The sequence below is a fragment of the Aspergillus stella-maris genome, assembly GCF_047715825.1.
Source record: "Aspergillus stella-maris strain CBS 113639 unplaced genomic scaffold BDV14scaffold_21, whole genome shotgun sequence".
NCBI classification, from domain to species: Eukaryota; Fungi; Ascomycota; class Eurotiomycetes; order Eurotiales; family Aspergillaceae; genus Aspergillus; species Aspergillus stella-maris.
In genome coordinates, this window is record NW_027396815.1 from 296,985 (window position 1) to 324,982 (window position 27,998).

Genomic DNA, 27,998 nt, shown 5'->3' on the forward strand with positions numbered 1-27,998 from the left:
AATGTCAGCATCTACTTGTCCCGCAACAGCGCCCCTTGCCACTACTCAACCGAGAGTCATAGTAGTCGGCAGTGGTCTAGCCGGGCTGAGCGCCGCGACACAGCTCTCAAAGCACAGTATCCCAGTGACGATCCTCGATTGCGCTGATCGCCCGGGCGGAAACAGTATCAAGGCTTCGTCGGGGATTAACGGCGCGCCAACAAGATTCCAGACGGGCCCTGATGATACAACCTTTTACGATGATACGGTTCGGTCGGCGGGAGCGACATTTACTTCTTCGCAAGCGGAGGAGAGGGAAAGGAGAGAGAATTTGATTCAGACTATTACGAACAGATCCAAAGGGGCTGTTGAGTGGCTATCCGACGAGATGGGCGTGGACCTAAGCAAGGTCGCACAGCTAGGCGGGCATTCTAGGGCTAGGACGCACAGAGGTAATGGAGGGAAGCCGCCTGGAGCCGCGATTGTGGGGACTTTATTGGAGGGACTGAAAAAGAATCCCTTTGTGGATATGAAGATGAAGGCCCGAGTTACGAAAGTTTTAAAAGAAGCGAAGGAGGTTGTGGGTGTTGAGTATGTTACGGATGTTGATGGCAAAGAACAGACAAAAAGTATACAGGGACCAGTTGTCTTTGCAAGTGGAGGATTTGCAGGTGATGTGCGCGGAATGGTCTCAAAGTATCGGCCAGATCTAACTGGGTTTCCCTCGACCAACGAAGCGAGAGCGGGGTCACAGCCGCTGCTTGTCGATATTGGCGCGAAGCTCGTTGATATGGATCAAATCCAAGTCCACCCGACCGGTTTTCTTGATACGAAGGATGAGTCCGCGACAGTCAAGTTCCTTGCGGCAGAGGCGCTGAGAGGAGAAGGTGGTATACTGCTGTTGAACAATGGGCAAAGATTCGTCAATGAGTTGCAGACCAGGGACCATGTTACAGACGCTTTGACGAAGGCTGCGACGAAGCTGGACACTGACCTCCGCCAATGGGACGTCACACTTCTCCTTGACGAGGGCGCTGCCGCCGCTCTGGACTCGCATATGCAGTTCTACCTCTGGAAAGGATTGATGAAGAAGACGACAATGGGAGACCTAGGAGAGACTGCCCTAGAAATTGTCCAGGAGTACGCTGATATTGTGGCTGGAAAGAAAGAGGATCCCTTCGGTCGCCCTGCCTTTGGAAATTGGTCTTTGACTGATGTGCAAGCCGACTCTGTCGCGTATGTTGGAAAAGTGACTCCAGTCCTTCACTTCACAATGGGCGGTGTAATCTTCAATGACGAGAGCGAGGTTCTTGATGACCAAGGACAGGCCATACCGGGACTATGGGCTGCAGGAGAGGTGACTGGAGGTTTGCATGGTCACAACCGGCTGGGAGGATCATCGCTGCTGGAATGTGCAGTGTTTGGCCGGATTGCCGGAGACCAAGCTGCCTCATTCTACCAGAGTCATTATCTGGCTGGCAAAGTGTAGTTCGTTCTTTGTACAGTTACCTTCTTGATAGCAAATGAATTAGCCAATGATATCACAGTTTAGCGTTACTATTCTTAGCATTCTTAGCTTGAGCCCCTTCCCCGCAGCCATCTCACCTTCCACTCTCTTCTCTCCCCACGACGGATTAGAGGACGAATTGTTCTTCCCTGGGATGAAAAATGGACGATGACTTGCTTGGGAGGTCTCTGCTGCGACTGCCGCCCGAGATAATCCTCTCCATCGCCGACAACCTCGACATCTCAGACCTCAACTCACTCCTCCGTTCGTCACGCCATCTGGCCAAGCTCCTCGACTCACAATTTTACCGACTCGCCGCGAATTTCACCTTTATCAGCCGCGGCCAGCGATCATCACCTCTGTTCTGGGCGGCCGAGCATGGAAAGCTTGCGACCGTGCGCAGGCTGGTGGACGCGGGCGCAGACGTCACAAAGCTCCACAGTGGCATTTCTGCTTTCCACCACGCTGTTGAAAAGGGTCACGACGATATCGCGCGGGTGCTACTTGATGCTGGTGCTGATCCGGCTCACCCTTCAAAAAACGGTGATGTGCCCTTGATCAAGGCTGCAGAGCATGGCCGTGAGGACATGGTTGTCTTGTTGTTAGGGGCCACTACAACGGACACGCTGGTGGGTCGATCGGATTACACGCGCGCACTGGCTCGCGCGGTTTATTTTGGCCATATTCGACTTGTGAGGATGATGCTGGATCTGGCTGCGGTTGCCCGTGACAAATCGGGTACGTTTGTATCCGGGTGGCTTGACTTGAGCAAGAACGAGGATTTGATGTACAATGCAGCACGCGCTGGAAATTGCGAGATGATCCGCTTATTGCTCGACTACGGCGCCAAGGTGCCCCCAGTCCATCGCAAGTCCACCCATCCCTTGGTTGTCGCTGCGCAGAATGGACATAAGGACGCAGTGTCGGTGCTGATCTCAGCAAGTGCCGATCCGACGTATGAGGACAAGAAGGTAGAGGCAGAGTCTCAGAGTTCGGCGCCGGGTCAGGGAGTAATACAATCCACAGGGGCTGGCGCTGCTAACACGGGTTGTGCCGGACAACGAGGAGGTAGCCTCACTGATCACCTTGTCCAAAAGTATGGCACTGACATTGCTCGAGCCACAAAGGACGGTCGGACGCCATTGCAAATTGCTTTGGAAGAATTCAGTCATCCGGATGTGGTACACCTCATGCTGGAGAAGGGGGCAGACCCTAATGTAAGAGGACCCGGAGGATCAACGCCGTTGCACACCCTAATCAAGCTGAAAAGACATGACCTGCTTGAGACCTTGCTGTCAGCTGGTGGGTCGCTCGAAATCGCGGATGAGAAGGGGTATACACCTCTTCTGCTGGCGATCGCGGTGTCCAACACTACAGCCGCTTCATTGTTCATTGAGTGTGGAGCCGATGTTTTGGCAAAAGAAAATCACGGAAGGACCCCGCTGCACATCGCCGCATCTCAAGGATCAGCAGAGATAGTTGCCATACTTCTAGATGAAGGGGCAGACGTAACAGTTCCAGATGATGATGGCCGAATTTCGTTGCATCATGCGACACTGTCTGGGAATGTCTCCGTCTTCAAGGCCATCCTGACGAGACACAAGAAGACAAAGAGCGACTACCTCGTTACATCTCGCACAGGACGCACAGTGTTGGAAATGGTAGCAGAGGGCGGGCACCTCGCTTTGCTACATCTGTTGATACAAAACGGAGTAGATGTCAAGGACCATCCCATAGGATACTCCGCACTTCATGCCGCTGTCGCAAATAATCATCCTGAGATGGTTGAACTTCTTCTGAGCTATGGTGCTAATCCCGTTTTTCCAGATCATTACGGCCGCACGCCTTTCGACTTGGCATTGAAGGACGGAGCCATGCTGGATAGACTGCAAAAGTATTGCGATACCACTCGCACATCACCGGCCAAGCGATTAGCGACCTTGGAAACCAACGTGGTTGTTTTCTCGAAGCGCATCCTTGATGGCGAGACTTCGGACATTTTCAAGCTCGCTAAATGCTTGGTGTATGTCAATGACGGGGATGCAGCACTTACTGTGTTCCGACAAGCCGCCAAGTCAAAGGTCAACACAGACGACTTTCGGTATCCTATGAGCTGCAACGGATGTCGAAGGAGGCTCAAAGAGAGCGGGCACACAGATTTCTTGGTCTTGGTGTGTCGAAGGTGTCACGATCTTGACACCTGTGACTATACCGACAGAGCTCCTTTCTTGGGCTTTTATTCCACTGATGCAGGTTTTGCTGTCGATACTTCGCACTCTGCGGAGAATCACGAGGCAGCGTCATCATGGAAGGAATTTCTTCAGCGATTGATTGCAAAATACACCTGACACCGACATCACAGAAGTGGCTCATCTCCATTAGCTATTGCATCCGCGACGGTTGCCATACGCTGTATGCCTGTCAGTTTTGCTAGCAAGCGGCACTGCTGGACGATCCAGTCGCGCTGGGTATCCGACGCGGTCATACTCCCAGCTATCAAAAGGGGCCAGAGCAGGAAGTAAACCCCGGCAACCATAGGGACTGGGCCAGCTACTTGACGTGTGGCGTACTGATTCCGACTGTCGGCAAGGAGATAGCCTCCATACTGCCGCACGCTTGCACATATTTCCAAGATCAACGCCTCCATTGTCGCACAGGACTGCAGCAACAAGCCTTCATCTTCCGTTGACGGTGAAGGCAGATTCCCGCATTGCTGCGAGAGCTGCACGACCACTTCATTCTGTAGGCGCAAGCGACAAGTGCGAACATAGTTCCATATGTAAACGGTCCAAAGGTCGGGGTACATATACGCCGCGGCTTGCGATTCTATCGTATCTGCAGATTGTGTCGGCTTTGGGCGCGATATCGGAAGGAGCGACGCCTTGAGCATACACAGTTCTTCGTCTAGCTCGAGGGCAACATTTATAATGCTTTGAGGATTGGCTAGAACACCATCACTGACGTCGGTGTGGAAGCTGGCCAGCTTGATCATCATCTCTTCCACCATCCAAGCAGGATCGCTTGTGTCCATGTATTTAGCGGCTAGGCGGCGCAACCGGATAACATCTGGCGGCACTCGGGTAGGACGGATGACGCAGTAGGTGATAATACATCGAGACATGTGCTGGAATATTTGGAGCCCGTGACGGGTTTTCATTACGCTTTCGCCACGTAGATTCAACACCATCAGTTCGCCTTTCATATGTCCTTCACTGTAAGCCATTGATGTCGGACTCTCAGACGTAAGGCCTTCAAACGTGTTAAGAAGCAATATTGAGATCATGGTGTCGTCTGTCGCAGCATCAACAGGGGATTGTAGGGCGCGATTAACAGATTGTAGACTTCTGCCATAGTAGTGTCTTGCCCTGTCCAAGACCTCAGGATGGCCGAATCTGTTGGCGTATGCCGCCAACGCAGCGGCTGTGAGGCTTAGAGACACCTCCTCCCCAGATTGTGTATCATTGAATGACGGTAAGTATTCGTAGAAGCCTCGTAGTTTATCATCATTGCGAAAGGTGTTTGTAATCAGGAAATATTCAACGGCACGATCATTGAGCGGCTGACTGATACAGCTGGGTACTGAGAATGCAAGTCTAGTCCGGTCCAGCTCGAAGCTCATCGCGGAGGTTGCCTTGGCCGTGCGTAATCCCTTTATCGTCGGACCAGGCTGCTTGATCTCTGTCTTAAGATTGGTGTGTTGATACTGGAACATCCGATCCACGGAGTCACCGTACTGCGGACACACCCAGCCAGCCTTCCGGCACTGGCTGCAGCTAGGAAGAGCTTGATCACACTGTCGCATCGCGTCAACACCTGGAGTCCACTAAGACCGTTCAGGGAATCCAGAACGCGTAGGCACCTACCTTGATTTTCCGCTTCCGACACGTCTGACAGCCCTTCGACAACCTTCCATGGCGCACCATCTTCACGGGTGCCGGTATAACACAGCTCCCAAAACCGCGCAACGACGGGACTGAGCTTGACGAGAACGCCAGGTCGAGGAATTTGAAGAATCATGTCGCTGCTGCCCGGGGGAGAGTTGGAGCTGACTGTGATGACGGAATCACGAGACATCCGATTCGGGAAGGCGCGATAGAGCGCGCTAGTCCGCTTGAGTAGGTATTGCGAGCTGGCCAATCAGCGTTAGCCGTCTGCTTCTATACTGACTCTCGAGTCGGGGAGATTCAAACAACCGCTTGCGCACTGATTTCCTTTTGTTTCCGGGTTGTAAGCTGATCTTGAAGGTTGATTTTGCTTATAAATACAATATTGTAGGCCGACTCGGTGAGATTAATGCGAATGTGACCGATTTGCTGTCGTGCGACTAATATATATAACTCCCATGGTAGTTCCATCCATGTCTTAACAACAACAGAATCCCAAGACAGTCTAAGAAAACCTTCTTCTACAACCAAGTTAATAACAACTCCTGTTTACCATGTCCAATAAGCAAACTCTCGTCGTGTTCGGCGCAACCGGCATCCAAGGTGGCTCCGTCGCCAAATCTATCCTCAATGACCCCATGGTTGCTCCTCAATTCCACGTCAAGGCTGTCACCCGAAACCCATCAAAGCCTGCTGCTCTTGCCCTTGCTGAGCTCGGCGCGGAGCTTATCAAGGTAAGCTGAGCAAGATTCATGAGAGTTTGAGTAGGTGAGGTGCTGATGATAATGTTACAGGCGGATCTGAATGATAAAGATTCCCTTCGCGTTGCCCTTGTCGGCGCAGATGCAGTCTTCTTGGTCACGAACTTTGGAGAGATCATGGATCATGAACAAGAGACGCAGCAGGGGGTTAATGTTGCTGATGTTAGCAAGGTAATTCTTCTTTTGCCCACAAATGGTGACCGAAGCTAATAGAACCAGGAAACGGGGGTGAAGCACCTTATCTGGAGTAGCCTGCCTTATGTATCTAAGGGTATGCTCCCACCTACACTTCAAGTATCCTGCTTAGAAATTAGAAAGCTGACACATTGATGATGATTCAGTCACCAACGGCAAATACACCGCGGTGGTCCACTTCGACAGCAAAGCCAAAGTCGACGAGCACATTCGGGCCATCGGAGTCCCTCATACCATCGTCAACGTAGGAACATACACAAACTTCCTTGTTGAAGCGCTCACCCCCATCCCAAGCGTGGATTCACCTCCAAGCTACGGCCTATTCTTCCCCGGCCCGGTAACGCTGAACACCGAATTCCCACTCATCAACGCCTCAACAGACGTCGGGAAATTCGTCAAAGGCATCCTTCTGAACCGGGAGAAGACATTGGGCCGCCAGCTGAACCTAGCTGAACGATACTACACCACACAAGAGTTTCTTGACATTGCCAAGAAACTCGGAGTAAACGTTACCTTTCAAGCGATTGACAAGGAGACGTTCAAAGCAGGAATGGCCAAACAGGGGGCGCCGGAGTTCTTCCAGGAAGATGTAGTTCAGGTCATACAGTATGCGGCTGAGTTTGGGTTCTGGGGAGGCAAGGCATTCAAAGAGGAGCATTCGCTATTGAGCGAGAGGCTGCTGACGCTAAAAGAAGCGTTGAAGTCGAGTGATGCATTTGCCAAGTTGAAGGGGGCTTGAGGCTGTAGGCAGAAACAGTGATGCCTGAGGACTAGTGTACATAACTGCCAAGTGAAAATGAGTCAGCCAATTTATGAAATCCATGGGCGCCGCGGGCCCCGAAGACACTCCAGAATCCGCCATCCTCCCTTGTTATCGCCTTCAATGCTTTACAAATTAATTACCGCTTTGTCTCACACGATCGGGGCCCGCGGGATGTCTTTCACCTTGTTGACGCCTCGCCAAGAAGAATTCGTCAAGCGAGGACGATGACGGGCTGAAATCCTGCCTAGACTTTATACGAGTGCGTGTAACTTTCGTATCGCTCGTTTTGGATGTGTCTTGGCCATTTACCTATTTATTATACCAAGCCCTTGATTTTTGCCATCATTCTTGTTGCTTGGTTACCTGTTGGACAGTAGACCTTCGCCTTGCCACACGATGGCTACTCCGGCTGTTGAGATGGAAAAGGTCATACCAGTGGGGAAGCAGGACGACTCGGTCGCAGCTTCCCCAGAAAGCGAAAAGCCAGCGCCTGGGACGGAAACTGAAGGAAAAGCCAGCTTTGGAGCTTACAAAGTAAGTGTTGGCTTCTGAATCTTGCAGAAACGTGCTAACAGCGACAGCGCATCTTCAGCTATGCCGGTCGGCTGGAGTTGTCCCTCCAAGCGGTCGCGATCGTCGCAGCATGCGCCTCGGGCGCAGGAATCGCCCTGCAGAACCTGATCTTTGGTCGCTTCATTACAATCATCACAGATTTTGTTGCACAGACTTCCACGCCGGGTGAATTTCGCGATGGTGTGGCGGAGATGGCGTATGTCCCTCAACCGCATTCCATGGCCGTATCCTGACCATCTAGGCTCTATTTTGTCTATCTGGGCATCGGTCGTCTTGTGCTCTCCTACACCTACAACACTCTCCTGACTTACTCTGCGTATCGCATCATCCGCAACATCCGACACAGTTACCTCAAAGCCGCGCTCAGCCAGGAGGTGGCCTACTATGACTTTGGAACCGGTGGCTCCATCGCAGCGCAAGCGACATCAAATGGAAAGCTCATTCAAGCCGGCGTCGCTGAAAAAGTCGGCTTGATGTTCCAAGGTTTAGCGGCGTTTGTGACGGCGTTTATCATCGCATTCGTTGTCCAGTGGAAGCTCACCCTCATCTGCTTGTGTATTGCCCCGGCTACTATCCTCGTAATGGGAGTTGTCGCAGGTATTGAGGCCGGCATGGAAACGAAGATTTTGAAGATCAATGCGCAGGCGAATTCATTCGCAGAGGGCGTACTTTCCGGTGTCAAAGCTGTTCACGCGTTTCAGATGCGGTCGAGCTTGGTCAGGAGGTTCGATGAGTACTTGACTGACTCGCACAAGGTCGGGAAGAAGATATCGATACTCCTGGGACTCATGTTTTCGGCAGAGTATACCATCATCTACCTCGGCTTTGGACTGGCATTCTGGCAAGGTATTCATATGCTGGTGAGAGGGGAGATTGACGTGGTCGGTGATATCTTCGTGTGAGTTGTTCAACATGCTATCTAGTACTATCACTAAACCCAACAGTGTCTTGATGTCAGTCGTCATTGCGGCAATCAGCCTCACAGCGTTGGCGCCCTATTCTATCGACTTTGGGAGAGCTGCTTCGGCCGCTTCCGAACTATTCAATTTGATTGACCGCGAGTCATCCATCAACCCATACAGCACAGAAGGACTGCAACCCGAGTCCGTCATTGGAGAAGTCGAACTCGAGAACGTTAGCTTCGCGTACCCTACCAGACCGGGAATTACCGTTCTTGACAACTTCAGCCTGAAAGTACAAGCAGGCAAGGTCACAGCCCTCGTCGGACAATCGGGATCTGGAAAGAGTACCATAGTCGGCCTGATCGAAAGATGGTATAATCCCAAGTCAGGCACCATAAAGCTTGACGGCAAGTCCATTGAAAAACTCAACCTAGGTTGGTTAAGAAGAAATGTTCGCCTTGTTCAACAAGAACCCGTTCTATTCCAAGGGTCAGTATTTGACAACATCAAGTACGGGCTGGTCGGAACTCCCTGGGAGAACGCTTCGAGGGAAGAACAAATGGAACGAGTAAAGGATGCCGCACAAATGGCCTACGCTCATGACTTTATCTCTGAACTCACCAGCGGGTACGACACATTGATTGGAGAGCGAGGAGGTCTACTTTCAGGTGGACAGAAACAGCGGGTCGCAATTGCCCGCAGTGTTATATCCCAGCCCAAAGTGCTCCTCCTGGACGAAGCAACCAGTGCTTTAGATCCTCATGCGGAAGCTATTGTGCAAAAAGCTCTAGATAAGGCGGCCGAGGGCCGTACAACGATCGTGATCGCCCACAAGCTTGCCACCATTCGCAAAGCAGACAACATTGTCGTCATGAGCAAGGGTTCCATCGTTGAGCAAGGCACACACGAGTCGCTCATCGCCGACGACGGTGCCTATGCACGACTCGTGAAGGTCCAGAATTTGGCCGTCGCCGCCGCCAAAGAAGCAACGGCAAAAGAAGAGGAAGACAGTACCGAAGATGACACAGCATTGGAGCCAACAGAAACAGAGGGTCTCACTCGATATGCAACTTCCGTCCGCGGGCGAATGGAATCTATCAAGGAACGCGACAACTACGACAACCACAATCAAATGGGTGTCCTTGCGGCCATTGCCAGGCTCATTCGCGAATGCCCCGAGCTGTCCTGGGCCTATCTTTTTGCCTTAGTGGGCTGTATCATCGGGTGCGCCGCGTATCCAGGGCAAGCAATTCTCATGTCGCATGTCGTCTCCGTCTTCCAGCTTACCGGTCAGGCCATGCTAGATCGAGGCGACTTTTATGCATCCATGTTTATTGTTCTCGCAGCAGGATGTCTCGTCTCGTACTTTGCGATTGGATACGCAACAAATGTCATCGCTCAACATCTCAGCCACCACTTCCGAAGACTGCTACTGCACGATATGCTCCGCCAGGATATCCAGTTTTTCGACCGCCCTGAGAATACGACTGGTGCATTGGTGAGCAGTATCGATTCGTACCCGCAGGCGGTGCTTGAGTTAATGGGGTTCAACATTGCGCTGATACTAGTTGCCCTGCTGAACTTGCTTAGCTGTGGTATTCTTGCCATTGCTTACTCGTGGAAACTGGGACTCGTCGTTGTCTTTGGTGGTCTGCCGCCCCTCGTCGGTGCAGGTTTGGCCAAGATCAAACTCGATGCTCGCCTTGACAGGAATACATCGAAGAAATACTCTGCCTCCTCAACGATCGCATCCGAGGCTGTAAACGCCATCCGCACCGTGTCATCCCTCGCGATCGAAGAGACTGTGTTGAACCGATACACAGCCGAGCTCGACACCGCCGTCGCACAATCTATAAAGCCCATGGCGAGTACAATGGTTTGCTTTGGTCTGACCCAGTGCATAGAGTACTGGTTCCAGGCTTTGGGATTCTGGTGGGGATGCAAATTGTTGTCAGAGGGTGAAATTGAGATGTTTGACTTCTTCGTGGCTTTCCTGGGCGTCTTCTTCGCGGGCCAGGCCTCGTCTCAATTGTTTCAGTTTTCGACTAGTGTGACCAAGGGTATCAATGCTACTAATTACATTTTCTGGCTGCATGAGTTGGAGCCGACGGTACGCGAAACTTCTCAAAATCAGGACAAGGGACCAGGTTTGGGGTCTACTATTGTGCTGGAAAACGTCAAGTTCTCCTACCCTCTGCGACCAGATGCCGCGGTGCTGAAGGGGGTGGACCTAACGGTAGGACTATTCTTGCCCTCTGTGCCTATGCTAAAATAACACAACCAACCGTATGTATAGATAAACAAAGGCCAATTCATCGCTCTAGTCGGCGCCTCAGGCTGCGGCAAATCAACAATGATCGCAATGCTAGAGCGCTTCTACGACCCAACAACAGGCAATATAACAATCGACTCATCCCACCTTTCCTCTCTAAACCCAGTGCAATACCGGAACATCGTTGCCCTAGTTCAACAAGAACCTACCCTCTTCCAAGGTACAATAAGAGAGAATATCGCGCTCGGCATCTTTAACCCAGATACACAACCATTCTACTCGGAGGAGTCGAAATCAGAGAAAGAGCCTGTTCCAGATCAAGATATTGAATCTGCTCTTCGTGCTGCGAATGCTTGGGACTTTGTCTCTTCGCTTCCGCAGGGTATCCATACGCCTGCGGGTTCAGGCGGGACGCAACTCTCCGGTGGACAGCGACAGCGTATTGCGATTGCGCGCTCTTTAATCCGCAACCCTAAGATCCTGTTGCTAGACGAAGCAACCAGTGCCCTAGACACAGAAAGCGAGAAGATCGTCCAAAGGGCACTAGAAGAGGCGGCAAAGGAAGGCGATAGAATCACGGTTGCAGTCGCACATAGACTGAGTACTATCAAAGATGCAGATCTAATATGTGTATTCTATAACGGGAGAATCAGGGAAGCAGGAACACACGAGGAGCTGTTTCGCCGGGGCGGACTATACAGACGGATGTGCGAGGCTCAGGCACTGGACTAGATTTTTTCCTTCCAACTCAATGTGTACATTAATAATTCTGGTATATAATTTTTAACGAGGTCTCCGCTTTGCTGTATACATTATCCTTGCTTTACGTTCCTCTTTGCCCTTCAGCCCGCAGATGCTGTCGGTGGCCAAGTGTCTTTCGGCCACCCCGACGGCGTACGGTATGTGCATCTCCAAGACCTCCACATCGGAGAGCCCGCTACAGCATCTGGATTCTCCAACACCAGACACAAGTCTAAAAGATTTCAAGAGTGTGAAAACCAGATTTCAGCCCGTACATTCCACTTCCTGCACCATACCACTGGGTATTCCGTCCAGCTCACGAAATAAACACACCCGGACCGCAACAATGACATCCAACCCAAGCAAACCCTACCTCCTTGACCCGCAGACACCACCAGGTCTAACGCGGTACGTTCACGCCCGTACAATCCAAAGCGGCGTCGTGTCCACAATGTACATCTCAGGAATAGCAGCCGTTACACCAGCCGGTGAAATCGAAGGCCTGATCACGCAAGACGACGGCTCGACAAGACCAGATATTAAAGCTCAAACATTGGCCGTGCTCTCTCGAATCGAGGCAATTATCCACGGTGCATCAGATGGCAAAGCGGGACTGGGTAATATAGTTGATGCGACTGTTTACTTGGTTGATATGGAGAGGGATTACAAGGGTTTTAATGAAGTTTGGAATGAGGTTTATAAAACCCGGGAGGAGGCGCCGAGCCGCGCGACAGTGGAGGTTAAAGGGTTACCGGATAAGAGGCTGGTTGTTGAGGTTAAGGCTGTTGCTGTGTTCTAGAGTATGGGTGTGTGTAGGGGAAAGATGTCGGTGGATTCTTGCTTTCCAATGACTCGCTTGGGATGATGGGGGGTTGGGGTATACGGGGCTCTATAGGTATTTTATGAAGGGGATCTATAATCAGAGGGGAAATCTGCGGCTTTACTCAATGCAAGCATTGTGATGACTGAAACAGCAGTGAGTATCGTGGTTCATGTGCTTCTGCTGACTTAGGTGTATACCATACGACGTAAATATATCGACATCATGGGGACGTTGAATACCATCCCCACCCTCCATTGAACTGCACAGGTAGTAGGCGCGTATAAAATGTATTGTCGTCATTCAAGTACGGGAACAAAAGCACAATGTGCCCGCGACTCCACGTTAGACCTGATCCTAGCCGTATCATTATATCTTACCATGCTTGGAACCAACAACGCATTCGCGTCTACAAGTTAATCAAACATTGGCTGCCCATACCACTGACTCAAACACGGACGCCGAAGATACCCACGGAGGTGTTGCTGCTTTGAAACACTGTTAGGATACTCCGAAGATTTATGCACATTGTCGAAAGACATACCGTACAGCCATTAGATCCTGAAACTCAAATTTCTCGCCCTCAACTTCCCCATGCTATTAAAACAATTACCATAGCCCCAGTATATCTCCATTACAGTACCCCAGAGCAAAACCATAGGTATCAACCCAACTCCGCCCGCTCCATTGACATCAACTCACTCCGCGGCCTCTCGCCCCCCTGCGTTCGTTCAGGTTGATCACTGGACAAAAGCGAAAACCTCGCCGCTGTCTCTGCCTGTGACAATCGCATTTGCTGCAGGTCCTCAGGTTTATACCCAGAAGTCGGGCTCATAGCACCTCCACCCCCATCCCCGCCCCATTCAAGCTGACTCGTCGCACGAACCTCCCTGCTCTTCCTCCGGCGATAGAATATAATTGCGCCCACTATCGCAGCAACCAGGAGAACCCCCAGTGGAACACCCAGCCCAACCCCGAGTTTCGCCGTGGTTGAGAGACCGCTGCCACTGCTTTTCTGAGATTCCGGCGTTGACTGGGAGTCGGTAGCTTGTGTCGATTGTGACTCAGTACCAGTACCAGCGGTAGCGAGAGGCGTGGGGCTTGTTGATGCCGTTGCTGTAGTTGAAGACGACGATCCATTAACGAAATTGTACTCAACAGGCGGCGGATCGTCCGTGTATCTCTTCGAAACTCCGATTGTAACACTCGTAATGTTATTCCCATACGACTCGAGCTCTGTAGTGAAGGGCTGCAGCATGAATTCGCAGCCGCTTTCAATGTACCCTTCACGGGTTGCGGTCCATACGTAGCTGTAATTGTTGGGCTGTTGCTCTAAGTTTCGATGAATGATTGAATGGTTAGCAGCGCTGGATGGAACTGTGGTATAGTAGAAATATCGCCAGGGTCTTGGTGCATTTGTATATTCACCTTGTAGCAAGAGCTCAGTTGTACCGCAGAGCTCGTAAAGGGAGATCACCGGGGCGGCCACGTCCCACGTCAAGTTTACCAGGTCGGCCACTATAAACTGGTACTCAGTTGCTGTTGGGTATGTGAAGTTTCCTCCAGCTGCCATGCTGCAATGCTGCACCTGTGGAGGTGGTGTGGCTCGACAACTCAGGGGAAAAGCCTGTTGTAAACCGGGGGCTCATTGTAGGAAACGGAAACCGATTGCTGGGAGAATGGAAGAAATGGGGGTATTTATGCTAGCAAACAGGGGTAATTGCTTTTTCTTGATCTAGCAGGATTGTTGAGTTGGGTTGGAGAGAGGACTAAAGACTAGTCCATGGGATCCCTGTCTAGTGCGGGATTTTGCCTCCACTGACTCGCCTACTAGGTTGCCGGTGGACCGACATGTCGAGGACACAACTCAATTGCCTATAAGTCATGTAGATAAAGGGGAATGGAAATATGCAAGGAAAACCCGTGAAAGCTTTGAAAAACACCTCGACGCAATTGGGTGATTAATATGTCATATATATTCGCCAGAGCAGGTAACCTCAATACCATGGGACCATTCTTTGAACCGCCTCTGCGTCAATTGACATAGCATCTTGTAGAGGATATTTTGAGCGAATATCTACACTCCAGTCCAAGCCAGGCAAGCCCTTTTTGTCTGTCTCGATCCTATAGTAGGAAATACCAAGAACAGCTTTTTTTTTGGTGAGAAGAGAAGGCAAGAGAAGTCAGGGTATGGGCGTTGGAATAAGAGGGAGAGACAGGGATGCATCCATCCTGCGGACGTAATCAAAGACAAAGTAATATGAATCTAGGCTAACTTCCTATCTCTATCTACATTTTACCCTGCATGGTACAGTCCGAACTCCAATAGATACCTAAGCAAGGCCCTCGAATAGCAGTATAGGACCAAGATGGATCAGCTGTACAAACAACTGCACAACAACCAAGGGCCAAGGGTGCATGAACCCCAAAGCAAGGAGGAACCCAAGCCACGGGACAAACGTTATCCACCTCGCCGTCCGCCGTCTGAGAGTAGCCAGCCAAGCAATCCAGAACCCAGCAACCAGCACCGCGGATACAGGACCACCCAGGCCATCATGCGAGCGAAAGGTGTCGGCAATATGACGTAGAACCATGAGTACAAGACCGACCCAGGCGTAATAGATCGCGTAGCGGAAAAGGTTAGAGCCAATGTACAACACTAGCAGAATCAGGAATAAAGGTTTGCGATACCATGGCCTTAGGCTGGCTTTGTATTCTAGACGTAGTAGAGCCAATTCGCATCGTGAGGCCTTGAACAGCTTTTTTTGAATATCATAGACCTCTCTCAGCATGTTGTATACCTTGACCTTTGTATTGATGTATTTGAGCTCGTCCCCAGCAGGCGCCTTAGCAGCCACCTCCAGGGCAAGCAAACAGAGTCTCTCAACTTTAACGAGATGGCGTTTCTCTGGATAGGCTAAATATAGATCATTCAGATGGTCCGAATACCATTTCGCAATGTACCTATGTGCTCGCGCAGATGCACATTTCAACAGAGCTCTGGTGCCTGGCGATGCAGCGGTAACCCATTGACTAGCCGCCATGTAGTAGTCCGCAATGTTAGAGTAAATATGTGCATATCTCTCAATATTACGCATATCTGCGCCCATGACACGGAGGTCAATGAGTTGCAGGCATCGATCAGCATGTGAGAGGAACTGTTGAGTGTCCGCTATGTTGAGCCGATTGCCACGCGAGTACGAGGAAACGCACCGCAGGACAATGTCTGTGTGACGGGTGAATAGTGGCTCTCGGCGATTGACGGAGTATAACCACTGATGTACGCATTGATGCATAACGTACACCCGAGGGGAATTTATGGTTCTTCCGGTAACTGTGTCAGTTGCTACTTCAGCAACCCCGTAGTCACACAGCACACGCATCGCGTTGAAGAAAGTCTCAAGGTCCCGTCCTATAGCAGCTAGACGGGTGTCTCTCGCATGTTGTAGAAGCTTGGGCCAGATGTGGTGGTTACTGAAGATAGACCAGTAATACGCGAGGTATGCGGCGACCTCGTGGTTGCAGGCTATCTTTTTCATTGTGACCCCCCAAGCAAGATACGCTGGAAGCGAATGTATATGTGCCTCTCCCTCATGCCTATGCCACTGTGCCCGATACAACAAAAGGTAGTCATGGCAGGAGATTGTACTGTTTCTTAGGAACGCCCCGACAGTGACAAGCGCCTGGGGTAATCCGTCTAACTCGACTATCAGATCCCGTATGGACTGGTCTGCGCCGATATGGTCAATCAATCGTCAGAGGCTCTGTGCTAGATGAACTTGGAGACATCTCACCTTGGTCAAGATCCTGTCTCTCAGAAGCGTGCGATAAAATACCAAGGCTATGCTCCCTGCTACGAAGTTTCCCGACCGGAATCTGGACGCCAAAATCCATACCGGGTTTCGTGGTCGTAATTATGATATGCCCCTGGCGTATTAAAGGAAGAAAGTCTTTGAGATCATAGACCTTGGTTTGGTCATCGCCCTTTGTAACGAGATCTGGTTCATAAGCATCATATACCAGCAGCCACCGATTATTGCTTTGCAAGCTAAGCCATTTTCTGATCGCGACAATGGCTGCAGTTGTATCATGAGAATCGAGAATCTGCTTAAGCTCAGAATCCCAGTCATGATCCATGTCATGGTCCATGGTGATCCGCTTTGCCATCTCCAGATAGCTCCAAGCGAGACGGTCCGCATTCGAGGCATCCAGCCAAAATATCGCAGAGTATGCGTTGATGTGTTGCATCACGTATGCGAGGGCAATATGCGTCTTTCCAATTCCTGAGATGCCCTGGAGAGTGGCGATGTGATTTGTGCTGTCTGGCCGAAGTGCGTGTTTAATCTTCGCCATTTCCGTTTCTCGTCCTATAAAAGCCCGGACTGGGGGCAGATCGATACTCTGAAATCGGACGGTGAACCTTGCTAGTGATTGCGGGGAGAGTTAGCGGAGTTTGCGATCCCAAAGCCTTTTGTACGAGGAATAACTGACTTACCTTCAGGGCATAGAGGAATTGACTGCATCACACCACCATAACCAGCCTGGAGTGGGACCGCAGTCAGCAGCTCTTTGGCAAAGGCCGCCGCCGTCAACGCAGCATATGCTTGCCACTCTTTGCTTTTGTGTGAGTCCGCGTAGTCACATATCCCGCGTACAACGAGACATGGGAAATGATTCATCAAGCCGGCAGCCTCCATCTCGAAACACAAGACACCAAGCTCACCGGCAAGTTGGTCACGAACCAGACCATCCCTCATTACTTGGTTACCCGAAGCGATGGTCCCATAGTGCACTACCGGCTCATCCGATGGCCGTGGGGGACGCTGAACGAGGCTCGTAGGGCCACAAGCACGACAGTCGCTGACCGTCCCCTGGTGAAAATAGCTAGCTTCGTAGAGCCGATCATGACATGCTTTTGGTCTACGAAACAGATTGATACTCGTCTGCGTCTGCCTAGCCATTGCCGCTGTGATATTTGCCTGCAGGCGCCCGCTGCCTGGTGTCATATGCGTCGTTTGAACTGTCGCCAGCGCGGTTAAAAGCTCGGGCGGAGGCCTGTTCAATGATCCAGTCCTCTCAAAACGACCAGAGGAGATAGTTTTGCCGAAATCGTACTGGACGACACCAGGGTGCTGCCCCTGAGGCTGGCTGACAACAACATCACCAAGCCGAACATCTGCCCTCGCGGACGGGACACCACCGCCAATCCCAACCATAAGCCCTATATTGATGGCGGGGAACGTCGTTCGCATATTGGCGGCAACCACGGCTGCAGACGTCGTCCCGTAGGACCCAGCTGGAAGGCACGCAATAACAACATTATGGCCGGAGATTTCGCCGAGGGTGTAGGAGTTCTGATCACGGCGAGGCTGGAAAAGGGGCGGGTGACTCGCGTCTAATACGAGGCTGGCGGCAGCCTTTTCGAGGGGAAGCGCGCAGATCCAACCGACCCTGTAGTCCGCTGCGGACCTCATTTTGCTATCTTGTAAGATGCCGTAGAAAGATCATGAGAGCGAAAGAACTCAATCTCAAGTCGTATTTCGTGTGGCTGTGTCGAGGTCAAGGAAGGCGCCCTGGGGTTGACTCCAGGTCTGACCGACCCTGCAGGTTGTAAGCGCCCTGAATGAGAGGACCAATGAACAGAAGAGGAGCAGTCATATTGCGTTCTTTGTATAGTCCTGCGAATGTCGCGGTCAATGAGAGAATAGTGATACATCCAAGTCCTGACCATGAAACAGGAACTCCAGTTCTTGGTTAGAGTGGTTCTCACAAGTGTAAGACAGAACATTTTAAAACCACCGGGGTCCCTGCAGCTAATATAAAAAGTTTTCAATATCCTCGCATCTGCCTCAAATAATCCAGCCGTGTACCTCTCTCATCAACCGCCATACCATCCCCCCCAATACGCCTCTCATACCTCCCTCGCCAGAGCACCCAAAAGACAACCGTACTAGCCACTCTGGTAACTCCCACAAACAACACCCCCAGGACACAAACCAACGGCGCAACAATGGCAAAGACCGTAAACCCATAGCTCGCATTCTGGAACGCCCTATTCCCCGCCAAAGCATCAGTCGCAAGACCAACTTGCATAGCCGTCAGAACAAGAGCAATGTATATCGTCATCGCCGAGATAGGCGCTATATTCTCCGCGAAGAGCTCCGTTATGGATCTGTATTGCCCGCTGTACCCGCGGAGGATGTCACCGTAGACAAGGGCGTAGATTATGTTTAGGCGGGATAGATAGAGGGCGCCGAGGGTGTAGCGGGGATTAATGGTTTGGGTTGTTATTACGTTGCCTCGGAGGATTTGATGAGATATGCGCCGCCATGTTTCCCACTGTATGTCTGGTGGGAGGAGAGAGTGGGATTGTGCGATTGCGAAGTCGCTTTCGTAGCGGATCAAGGTTAGGTACGAATAGAGGAAGCCTAAGGCGTCTTTGTATAGGGCTTTGCGTGGACATGTATCTCGGCCGGGACATGTACATCCAGGTGACTCTCCCTCGTCGCAAAGCAGATACTTGGACCAGAGGCGGGGATCAATAAGGTAACGCGGTAGAGGTTTCAGATGGATATTTTGGCGACCCGCATAAACAAGGTGCGTTGTCGCATTCTCATCAAGTGTGATTTTGCGTCCGAGAGAGATGATTGTGCTTAGTGGCTGGGGAGGTGTGACCCCTTTGGCAAACCACAAATAATTTTGGACTCTCGTAAGACGCTCAACCGAGAGATCGAGCTCAATGAAGGTGCCAGTCGCTTCGGCGGGAGACCAGAGGTTCATGTTCCCTGTTGCTGAAACGAGGGCATCGCCGTAGCTGGCGGGCAGGAGAGAGGCAAGCCCATCGGAGGTTGACTCTGCAGCGAGATCAAAGATCTCCTGATTAAACGGTAATTTGTGAGAGTCAGACATCCTGGAGTAGCCCTAACGTGGCCCAAGTTCATGGAGGTGTAGAACATACATCCACCAAGAGGGGTAATATCCTAAAGGACTGAGTATACATGTCACGAGACCACCCCTGCAGCTGTCAAATATCGTGATTGGATGACCTGTGACACAGGCACCATATCTAAAATCGTTAAGTGGGGTTGAAAGACACCTGGCTATACAACTCTGATGTGGCCGCCTGCGCCCATTGACCGGGTCTCATTTAACCGGACTGTCAGAGTAGGGAAGAACTCGGAATATGCTGGGTAGACTCTGGGGTTACGCTAGGCTGTTTGGGTCTGTGGAGATCCGTAGCTACCTATGCACACTACGTATGCCGCAGTTGGAGAAGATACCAGGATCTTTCCAAATGTGACTGGATCTACCCAACGACTCAGCCTTATCTTTCTTATCTAGTCTGATTGCTCCCCCTCATCGATCCCCTCAATTCCGTTCTTTTCGTAATCGTCACCGCCTGATGCGTCGCCATGTCGTCCGTTCAAGGTCGGGCTGAGGTGAGCTGCCAACGATGCTACCGCCGGAAGAAGCGCTGCGATAAGTTACTGCCAGAATGCAATGGGTGTCAAAAGGCGAATGTACCCTGCAGCTTTCCCGAGAGTCTGCAGGAAGCGTTCTTCTCCATTGAGTAAGTGCTTTTTCATATAGACGAACATGCTGAAGGCTCACCGCTGGGAATAGATATGTTCGAGGACTGGAACGAAGAGTCGCGGAATTAGAGGCGAGACTTACAGAGGTCACAATAACGCCAACAAAACGCAACGGTCTCAATGGCAGTACGATGGGGAAAGATGAAGCTGGGGACTTGCAACCGCCAGATTTCAACTCGCCGACGACAATGCTGAATGATCCTCCGCATACCATTGCGCCGTCCACATCACCTTATCGCCACAAAAGATCGACATCCCTCGCAGACGGACTCAAAATGCTGTCGCTGGAGGCCACAGCAGAGCGATATGTGGGATCGTCATCTGGAGTAGCCTTCGCCAAACTGACGCAAACGGTGCTGTCCCGACTATCTCCGGACCAAGATGCCTTCGTGTTTGGAGACGAGGAACCTGATCAGCGGGGAGGAGACACCTTGAATAGTCTGGATAGTATGCTCGACCCAGATTCGTTCTTTCTAGATCTGGATATGATGCTTGATTCACCGCAGCACCTACTATCTGCGCCTATCGACCCAGCCCTACAAGGCAGCGACGACCCACTGGACCTATCGCACATGGACGCTGGACACATCACCTCGCTGCTCGACTTTTACTTCGCACACTCACATACTCTGTACCCAATCATTCAACAAGAGCTCTTCATCCAAACGTTATGGATCGCATATTCAGACCCCCTCAATGCCCTGGCGCTTTCGCCCCTCTGGCTGTTTCGCATCTGGATGGTCTTGGCGATTGGGTCCACTACTTATTGTTCCGTTACGTTGATGGATGAAACGGAGTCAATTCAACTGTTCAAGAAAGCCATGTCCTATTTTGAGGCCGCGATGGGTTGCGGCGAGATGGTATGCGCACTACAACATTCTGACCGTCGCCTGGGTACTCACCGAGATTAGGCCGCCTTGGAAGTCCTTATGCTGCAGGTCTCATATTCGTTCTTTAACAGTGCTGGGCCGAGTAAGTGAACACACAGGTCTACACATTACAACTGCTAACAAAATAGACACTTGGTTTCTTGTCGGCGTTGCCGCTCGGATGGCTATTGGAATGGGGCTGCATACTAGTGATGTTTATGAATCGCTCACGCCTGACGCTGCGGACTACCAGAAGAGACTCTTCTTCTCGCTATATATGATGGACAGGTAAGGGCCATTGACCCGACTCAGACAACAGAGTTCAGATAGATGGAGAACTAACTCTGCATAGAGTAGTCTCAATGGCCCTGGGCCGGCCTTTTGCCATCCAAGACGACGATATCACGGTTGAGGTAAATTGCTCTCCGTCGCGTCGTTGTATCCTTACTGAGCCATCTAGCCTTTTGCTGACACCGACGACGAAAACATAACACCGGATGGTATCCTCCCAACGCGGAAACTCGGCCCGTCCGGCATGGCAGTTCCTCTGCATATCCTGCAGCTAAGGGAGATCGCTAGCATGATTGGAACAAAGATCCATTCCAGTCGACAACAATCAGTTCAAGGTGTCTCCGAAGACATCCACAAGCGTCTGATCGAGTGGCGTCGCAGCATGCCCTTCCCCTTGCCTGACTCCACATCCAAGGTGCCTCACCTGTGCACCAGCTGGTTTGACCTCAACTACTATACGCACCTGATCATGTTATATCGTCCGTCCAACGCCCAGATGGCAATCAACTCAAGAACGGTAGAAGTCCTCTCCGAATCCTCCGGTATGGCGATAAGAGAAGCCAATAACCTAGCTCGGCAGCAGCGGTTTGCGTTCAATTGGTTGAACCTGATGACCGTCTTTAATGCAGCCCTCACTTTGATATACTCCACGACCGCCCTACCCGAGACCATGCCATCTGTGATAGTGAGGACAAGAGCAATCGAGGATTTGGAGAGTGTGATGGTGCTCCTGGACCAGTTTTGTAGGAAATTTCCCTCGGCGGTGCAGATCCAGAATATGATAAGGACAGTGTTGGAGAAACTAGGACCACAAAGTGAGGTAAAGATATGTAACTAGATAGCTTATCAAAGAGGGGCTCTGTGCTATATGCGGGGATACGCAGTCTCCTGTCGGACTGTCCGACGACCTTACCACACGGTTTAATCTGTCTTGCATTCGGAGTAGCTCTTGGAACAAGACAGTTTTTGGATAAAAGCCATACCATCTCAATTCTGAAATACTATCAGATACACCATCCATCAGTATGGGACTCGAAGTCGAGCACGACATCTCGGCGCTCCTGGGTGTCCTTCCCTCGGGCTATCTTGCCCTGGCGGGTATCGCCCTTGCCCTCTACTTTCTCTACAAGGTACCTAATATCCCTGTCAAAAACAGGAAAAGCCATAAGCTAACACAACCAGACAACCCTCGCGACCGACATCCCACACATCAAAAACCTCCCCTCCATCCCCGGCGCCGTCCCAATCTTCGGGCACCTGCACAAACTCGGTGACGACCACGCAACAGTCTGCGAAAAATGGTGGCGTCAATACGGCCACTCCGTCTTCCAGATCAAACTCGGCAACACTCGTGCAGTCGTCGTTAACTCCTTCGAAGACTGTCGCAAGATGTTACTTAGCCACCAAAATGCCCTCATTGACAGACCGAAACTATATACCTTCCACGGTCTCATCAGCAGCACGCAGGGCTTCACGATCGGGTCTAGTCCATGGGACGATAGTTGCAAACGGAAACGCAAAGCAGCGGGAACAGCACTGGGAAGACCGGCGATGAGGAATTACCACCCCATGTTCGATCTTGAGAGTTACTGCATTGTTCGGGATCTGCATAGAGATAGTCGTGATGGCGCTGTTGAAATCAGTGTTCGGCCTTATCTCCAGCGATACGCACTGAACACAACGTTAACGCTTTGCTATGGGATTCGGATGGATGCCGTCTACGACGAATTACTGCGCGAGATCCTCCATGTGGGATCTGCAATCTCGTTGTTAAGAAGTGCATCCGAGAATCTGCAAGACTACATCCCTCTCCTCCGATACCTCCCCAACAACGAAAAAAACGCACGATCCAAGGACCTCCGTGAACGGCGCGACAAATACCTAAACCACCTCCTCGACCGCGTCCGCGAGATGATCAAGAAGGGCACAGATAAACCCTGTATCTCCGCCGCAATCCTCAAAGACGAAGAGACCAAGTTATCTGGCGTCGAGGTCTCCTCAATATGTCTCTCGCTTGTCTCCGGTGGCTTTGAGACGATTCCCGGTACAATGACCTCTGCAATTGGGTCATTATCTACACCCGAGGGTCAAATCTGGCAGGATCGTGCGTATGAGGATATAAAGCGGTATTATCCTAACGTGAGGGATGCGTGGATGGCTGCTGTGCACGAGGAGAAGGTTCCGTATCTTAATGCGATTATCAAGGAGGCTGGACGGTATTATACCGTTAGTTCGATGAGTTTGCCACGGAAGACTGTCACGGAGATTAAGTGGGATGGAGCGGTTATTCCGGCTAGGACCATGGTGTTGATTAATGCGCAGGCTGGGAATCATGGTATGCCTGTTCTCTCTTCTTCCCATCCCCGTCAATGTGTCTACGACGAATGCTGATTGAATTGTAGACACAGACCACTTCGGCTCAACAGGAGGGGAATTCAACCCCGAGCGCTGGCTCTCTTCCCTCTCCCCACCCACTGAAGCCGAAAGTGTGGGTCTCAATCACCTCTCCTTCGGCGCTGGATCCCGCGCTTGCTCAGGGCAGTTCATTGCGCAGCGCCTGTTGTACGTTGCACTGCTCCGTCTACTGAGCAGCTACAAAATTGTCGCTAGTGAGGCTGAACCGCCGAACACGGACTACGTCGATTACAATGCGATTAAGAGTGCGCTTGTTGCTATTCCGAGGGATTTTAAGGTGAAATTGGTTCCCAGGGACTCAAATGTTACCAAGGAGTGTTTGGATTTGGCTGAGGGGAGGACGAAGGAGTTCTATAAGGAGGAGTAGGGGGCGAAATAGATACTGGGCTATCAGGCACAGGGACTTGGAGATTGGAGAGGCGGAGAATGTCGGAGAGCCCGATAAGGACAAGGGCACATAAAGCTGGAACAGTATCATGAGACTTCGTAGTGTTTAGCAATTCGACACGTTTTCATGCTAGCGCCCATGTCATTAGATATATCCAATCTCTTCGGCGTCAAGGGGCGCGTGGCCGTCGTGACAGGCGGAAGCAGCGGGGTAGGGCTGATGATCGCAAAGGTAACCCGGCGTTTTTTTCCAGGACTCCCGCCACTTTCAACTGACGCAGTAATCCAGGGCCTCGTGATAAACGGGTGCAAAGTCTACATAGTCGCTCTCCCTAGCGAACCCATCGGCACAGTCGTGAAGGACCTAAACGCCCTCGCCTCAACAACAGAGAACGGCGGTTCAGCAACGGGCTACGCATGCGACCTATCATCAAAGCCCGAAATCACAGAACTATCCTCATATATCTCGAAAGAAGAAAACGGAAAACTAGACATCCTCATCTCAAACGCAGGGATACGACGCGACCCGCCAATCGAATGCAATGTCCTGACTGCAGATCTGGCGGAATTACAAGAGAGCATGTTCTCAAGGCCAGAGGAGGACTTCAGTGATACCTTCCAGATAAATACAACAGCGCACTATTATCTCGCTGTATCTTTTCTTCCCCTCCTCGCAGCAGCCTCGCAAGCACCCCTATCCGGTTGCGGTTCCGAAGGCGAGACAGGCGCAGACGAGGGACGTGGCGTTATGCTCATCACAAGTTCCTGCGCGAGTATGCACAATGTCACGAACGTGGATCTTACCTCTTATGCGGCGAGTAAAGCCGCCACGGACCATCTTGTGAAGTTGTTGGCGGCGAAGTTCGGGAGGTGGTATATTAGGGTTGTGGGGATTAATCCTGGTTGTCAGTCTACCGCTCTCTCATACGTTATTCCCAGACCTCTTTTCTCAGATGATAGCGATGGCTAATGGGCGCAGTCGTACCAAGTAATATGAACCCCGTCGGTGCAGAAGGGAATATGTTTGCCGGACTATTTGATAAAGTTCCGGCGAAGAGACCCGGTAGGGCTGAGGATTTGGCGGGGACGGTGTTGTATTTGGTTTCGAAGGCTGGGGTAAGTCCTTGTGGATGGAATATTTAATACATTCGTACTGACGGGCGCAGGCTTACGTTGATGGTATTTCGCTTTGCGTGGATGGCGGGAGGGTCCTTGTTGCGAATGGGCAGGAGTAACGGGCTAGGCAGTTAGGATGCTCGACCAGTCCAGTCCCTAGGGTTCCAGTTGCTGCGAGCTCGCGTACCTATAGGTATGAGCGCCAATCTCTGCCCCCCAGGACAAAAGTTACTCTTGAACAGTGTATATACCTCTTGATAGGCTTGCGGGCAGTCGGGCTTTATGGACCAACCCTCTGGGTAACAGCCTGCCCATCCAATCCCAACCCTCCAAATCGAATAAATCGACAATGTCATATGAGAAAGGCTGGGTAGACATAGCGTCCATGTATCCTAGTAACTAGCACTGTATTTTATGTCCACACGTCGGGTCATTATACTCGATTATATACTCGATTATATGTCAAGTGGGATTGGTTGGTCCAGGATCGATGGCTGTGTGGTTGCGATGGAATTATCCCAGCACAGCAAACCCCTATACCCCTAGGGGTAGAATGCATCGGATAGCCCGGCCTTGCCCTTTCCGGGCGTCGAATGATAGTACTACTCCTCTTTGAAAAGAAATGTCCATCCATTGAGTCATAAAGCCATTTGTTGATCCCATTCGGGTAGGTGCTTGAACTCTATCATGGTAATCTCTCGGAATACAGTTCCACACGTAAACGTGTGGAGAAGATCCTAGGACATGTGAGTGGCCGGCTTTTCTCGGATAGCGATGAGGATTTGGTTGAAAGGCGCTGGAGAACGGGTACCTGAATTGAGACAGTATGGGGAAGTGCATTGAAGGAGAAGCTGACTCAATGATAAGATATTCAGGGTAAAGGAGGGATGGTGCTACAATGGGCTATTATATAACTACCATAGTGTCTTTTGATGCTGGTTGGTCTGGAACGAATATTCGCTGCGAGTCCTGGTCCGTGCCCTCCCTGCTTGGGTTCCGCTATATGACCCAACAGACCTTGGACCTAGAGGTACCTAGAGAATGAATGATGCAGAGGGGTGTTACTGGCCAATTATTACATGGTTTGAATGGCCTCGGTGTATACACCGTGCACCTATCGGGTTCAGACTAGGATCCTAGAAGCCAGTAATGGGTACTTCCCAGCTGTTGCTTTTGCTCCATAATAGCTTTCTCGAGTAGGGGTGAAGCCGACTGGTGTTGAGCTAGGCCATGGTTTCAAGCACAGCTTGATGGGAGTCCAGTACAGTACAGTACGAATATATACCTATAGGACGCAGGAGTTCAGAATTATGCACACCACATACACTGAATGATCTGGACATAGTCTCTTCCTGAATAATCTACTTTCGATTCCAGCAAGCCTTCAATTCAGTGATTGCTTGGGTTAATGGAACTCACCTCCGGCCGGGTCGTAATTCCTCGCCGTCACTGGCTGAAAAAGAACGTAGTGAGTGAGCTTCCGCCGTCCTATCTCATACTTCTTTATCACCCTCAGCATAGCCCCCGCCTTCACATACGCCGACAATATGTCGTTCACAGACTTGTTCAACAATGTCAAAGACATCGCCGTATCGGAGTCCGGAAAAATGGTCAACAAAGTCACCAACATGGCGACGTCCTACCTGCGGAACACAGACGACTGGAACAAGATCCAGTGCCTCCAAGCCCGCCGCGCAATGCGCGACAACATAATCAAAACCTTTGATAGAATTTACTACTTCCTGTCAACTTACATCGATTCCGAAACAGCCCGCGACCTCGATATCAAGATTCTCACAATGGACCTGACCATGGACGGGACACCGAACGACAGCATGCCATACTTCAGACCGTTTTCTTTGGCCCGTTTGAACCTGCACCAGGTAGATCCCTCGCATCGCCCTACGAGAGAGCTCATGACGGACATGGACGAAATGTGGACCGCAGCGGCATGCGGTGCCCACCCGCAGGCAGAGGTACTCGCGACGGCACTCTGTCGCGCGTTTGCGCATTATGAGCGCATCAAACCAGACGAGAGTTACCCTTTGGATGAAGAGGATCGAGAGTATAACCTTGAAGACGGCTATAATTTCCAGGAGAGCTATACGCTGGAGGAAGTGAGCGGGTGGAAGAGGATGTGAGTTTAACTTGTCGCTCACTTGTCGCTCACGTTTACATCCATCTCAAAGTATTATGCTAATCAATGTTTGCAATAGGTGGCTCCCCAAACGGACTCTCGAGCACAAGTACCTAGAACCCTCGCCGTCAAATTCAGATAACGCAGACGACAATAATAATGCTTTTCCTCCTACGACAAAATGGTCATACTCTCTAACCGGCGTATGGATGCGCGATGACTACAGGCCACACCTGAAGCTCATCATGCATCACGATATGCCTCCATGTGACGATCTTCTCGCTGGGGAAATCATGGCCGTGTTGGCCATGGTCCGGAGTCGACTTTCTGGTCTTACGCTTCAAGAACATAATATCATTCCGGTAGGCCTCCGTGCACTGTATTTTGTTCCAGACATCTAACTTGGTATTGCAGGTCACCATGGTCTCGTGCATGAATGAGTTCACTGCTCGTGTGTCGCAGGCTTATTACTCCGAGGAGGAATTGATCGTCTTCAAGAGTAAACTGTATCACTTTGACGACAAGCATAAGCGGGAAGATCATATTAATTTGTTTATGCTTTATTTGGCGAGTGAGCCTGTGGGAGACACTGTTGGGTGAACTTGGCAGAGTGGTCCAAATCAGTATGACAAAGGTCTTCTTGTATCGTTATTAGCGATTAGCATAGCATTTCAGTAGGCATTAGGTATATGTAGCATTTCTCTAATCGTACATTGTGCATTCCTACGTGGGTCTACGAGTAAGGCGCCTGGGTATGGGGAAGGACTTCATCATGGATCTACGAAGCTGTCGAT

General features: G+C 51.0%; 12 protein-coding genes across 12 annotated transcripts; 8 read left to right on the forward strand and 4 right to left on the reverse strand.

Moving 5' to 3' along the window:
* Nucleotide 1: 1 nt before the first annotated feature.
* frdA (putative FAD dependent oxidoreductase) lies at nucleotides 2-1,468 on the forward strand (the record flags this gene model as incomplete). Its single annotated transcript, XM_073773210.1, has 1 exon — nucleotides 2-1,468. One exon carries the CDS (start codon nucleotides 2-4, stop codon nucleotides 1,466-1,468), a length of 1,467 nt encoding a protein of 488 aa, XP_073629123.1.
* Nucleotides 1,469-3,663: 2,195 nt separating this feature from the next.
* BDV14DRAFT_48749 (Zn(II)2Cys6 transcription factor domain-containing protein) lies at nucleotides 3,664-5,761 on the reverse strand. The gene is made up of 2 exons (XM_073776887.1): nucleotides 5,350-5,761; nucleotides 3,664-5,279 (listed from the first exon to the last, which is right to left on the reverse strand). Exons 1-2 carry the CDS (start codon nucleotides 5,407-5,409, stop codon nucleotides 3,843-3,845), a joined length of 1,497 nt encoding a protein of 498 aa, XP_073629124.1. The 5' UTR covers nucleotides 5,410-5,761; the 3' UTR covers nucleotides 3,664-3,842.
* A 163-nt stretch (nucleotides 5,762-5,924) lies between these two features.
* On the forward strand, nucleotides 5,925-7,065 carry BDV14DRAFT_199296 (NmrA/HSCARG family protein; the record flags this gene model as incomplete). Its single annotated transcript, XM_073773211.1, has 4 exons — nucleotides 5,925-6,104; nucleotides 6,165-6,302; nucleotides 6,351-6,402; nucleotides 6,473-7,065. The coding sequence occupies 4 exons, from the start codon at nucleotides 5,925-5,927 to the stop codon at nucleotides 7,063-7,065; spliced, it is 963 nt and encodes a 320-aa protein (XP_073629125.1).
* Nucleotides 7,066-7,217: 152 nt separating this feature from the next.
* On the forward strand, nucleotides 7,218-11,628 carry BDV14DRAFT_171685 (ABC transporter ATP-binding protein). Its single transcript, XM_073768452.1, has 5 exons — nucleotides 7,218-7,623; nucleotides 7,671-7,858; nucleotides 7,904-8,560; nucleotides 8,607-10,800; nucleotides 10,861-11,628. Exons 1-5 carry the CDS (start codon nucleotides 7,486-7,488, stop codon nucleotides 11,566-11,568), a joined length of 3,885 nt encoding a protein of 1,294 aa, XP_073629126.1. The 5' UTR covers nucleotides 7,218-7,485; the 3' UTR covers nucleotides 11,569-11,628.
* A 383-nt stretch (nucleotides 11,629-12,011) lies between these two features.
* BDV14DRAFT_171688 (RidA family protein) lies at nucleotides 12,012-12,436 on the forward strand. Its single transcript, XM_073768453.1, has one exon. It carries the CDS (start codon nucleotides 12,029-12,031, stop codon nucleotides 12,374-12,376), a length of 348 nt encoding a protein of 115 aa, XP_073629127.1. The 5' UTR covers nucleotides 12,012-12,028; the 3' UTR covers nucleotides 12,377-12,436.
* Nucleotides 12,437-12,543: 107 nt separating this feature from the next.
* On the reverse strand, nucleotides 12,544-14,056 carry BDV14DRAFT_171692 (uncharacterized protein). The gene is made up of 2 exons (XM_073768454.1): nucleotides 13,826-14,056; nucleotides 12,544-13,729 (listed from the first exon to the last, which is right to left on the reverse strand). Exons 1-2 carry the CDS (start codon nucleotides 13,968-13,970, stop codon nucleotides 13,062-13,064), a joined length of 813 nt encoding a protein of 270 aa, XP_073629128.1. The 5' UTR covers nucleotides 13,971-14,056; the 3' UTR covers nucleotides 12,544-13,061.
* Nucleotides 14,057-14,730: 674 nt separating this feature from the next.
* Nucleotides 14,731-17,871, reverse strand: BDV14DRAFT_199300 (uncharacterized protein; the record flags this gene model as incomplete). The annotated part of the gene is made up of 3 exons (XM_073773212.1): nucleotides 14,731-16,127; nucleotides 16,192-16,821; nucleotides 16,893-17,871. The coding sequence occupies 3 exons, from the start codon at nucleotides 17,869-17,871 to the stop codon at nucleotides 14,731-14,733; spliced, it is 3,006 nt and encodes a 1,001-aa protein (XP_073629129.1).
* Nucleotides 17,872-18,226: 355 nt separating this feature from the next.
* BDV14DRAFT_199301 (uncharacterized protein) lies at nucleotides 18,227-19,306 on the reverse strand (the record flags this gene model as incomplete). The annotated part of the gene is made up of 1 exon (XM_073773213.1): nucleotides 18,227-19,306. One exon carries the CDS (start codon nucleotides 19,304-19,306, stop codon nucleotides 18,227-18,229), a length of 1,080 nt encoding a protein of 359 aa, XP_073629130.1.
* Nucleotides 19,307-19,809: 503 nt separating this feature from the next.
* Nucleotides 19,810-21,987, forward strand: BDV14DRAFT_208403 (Zn(II)2Cys6 transcription factor; the record flags this gene model as incomplete). Its single annotated transcript, XM_073775389.1, has 7 exons — nucleotides 19,810-19,967; nucleotides 20,021-20,849; nucleotides 20,901-20,961; nucleotides 21,008-21,146; nucleotides 21,211-21,271; nucleotides 21,319-21,834; nucleotides 21,865-21,987. The coding sequence occupies 7 exons, from the start codon at nucleotides 19,810-19,812 to the stop codon at nucleotides 21,985-21,987; spliced, it is 1,887 nt and encodes a 628-aa protein (XP_073629131.1).
* A 146-nt stretch (nucleotides 21,988-22,133) lies between these two features.
* Nucleotides 22,134-23,931, forward strand: BDV14DRAFT_208404 (cytochrome P450; the record flags this gene model as incomplete). Its single annotated transcript, XM_073775390.1, has 3 exons — nucleotides 22,134-22,279; nucleotides 22,332-23,484; nucleotides 23,552-23,931. Exons 1-3 carry the CDS (start codon nucleotides 22,175-22,177, stop codon nucleotides 23,929-23,931), a joined length of 1,638 nt encoding a protein of 545 aa, XP_073629132.1. The 5' UTR covers nucleotides 22,134-22,174.
* Nucleotides 23,932-24,090: 159 nt separating this feature from the next.
* BDV14DRAFT_199303 (SDR family NAD(P)-dependent oxidoreductase) lies at nucleotides 24,091-25,186 on the forward strand (the record flags this gene model as incomplete). The annotated part of the gene is made up of 4 exons (XM_073773214.1): nucleotides 24,091-24,183; nucleotides 24,241-24,856; nucleotides 24,931-25,067; nucleotides 25,118-25,186. 4 exons carry the CDS (start codon nucleotides 24,091-24,093, stop codon nucleotides 25,184-25,186), a joined length of 915 nt encoding a protein of 304 aa, XP_073629133.1.
* A 1,428-nt stretch (nucleotides 25,187-26,614) lies between these two features.
* Nucleotides 26,615-27,804, forward strand: BDV14DRAFT_199304 (uncharacterized protein; the record flags this gene model as incomplete). The annotated part of the gene is made up of 3 exons (XM_073773215.1): nucleotides 26,615-27,204; nucleotides 27,284-27,566; nucleotides 27,619-27,804. The coding sequence occupies 3 exons, from the start codon at nucleotides 26,615-26,617 to the stop codon at nucleotides 27,802-27,804; spliced, it is 1,059 nt and encodes a 352-aa protein (XP_073629134.1).
* Between the last annotated feature and the right edge of the window lie 194 nt (nucleotides 27,805-27,998).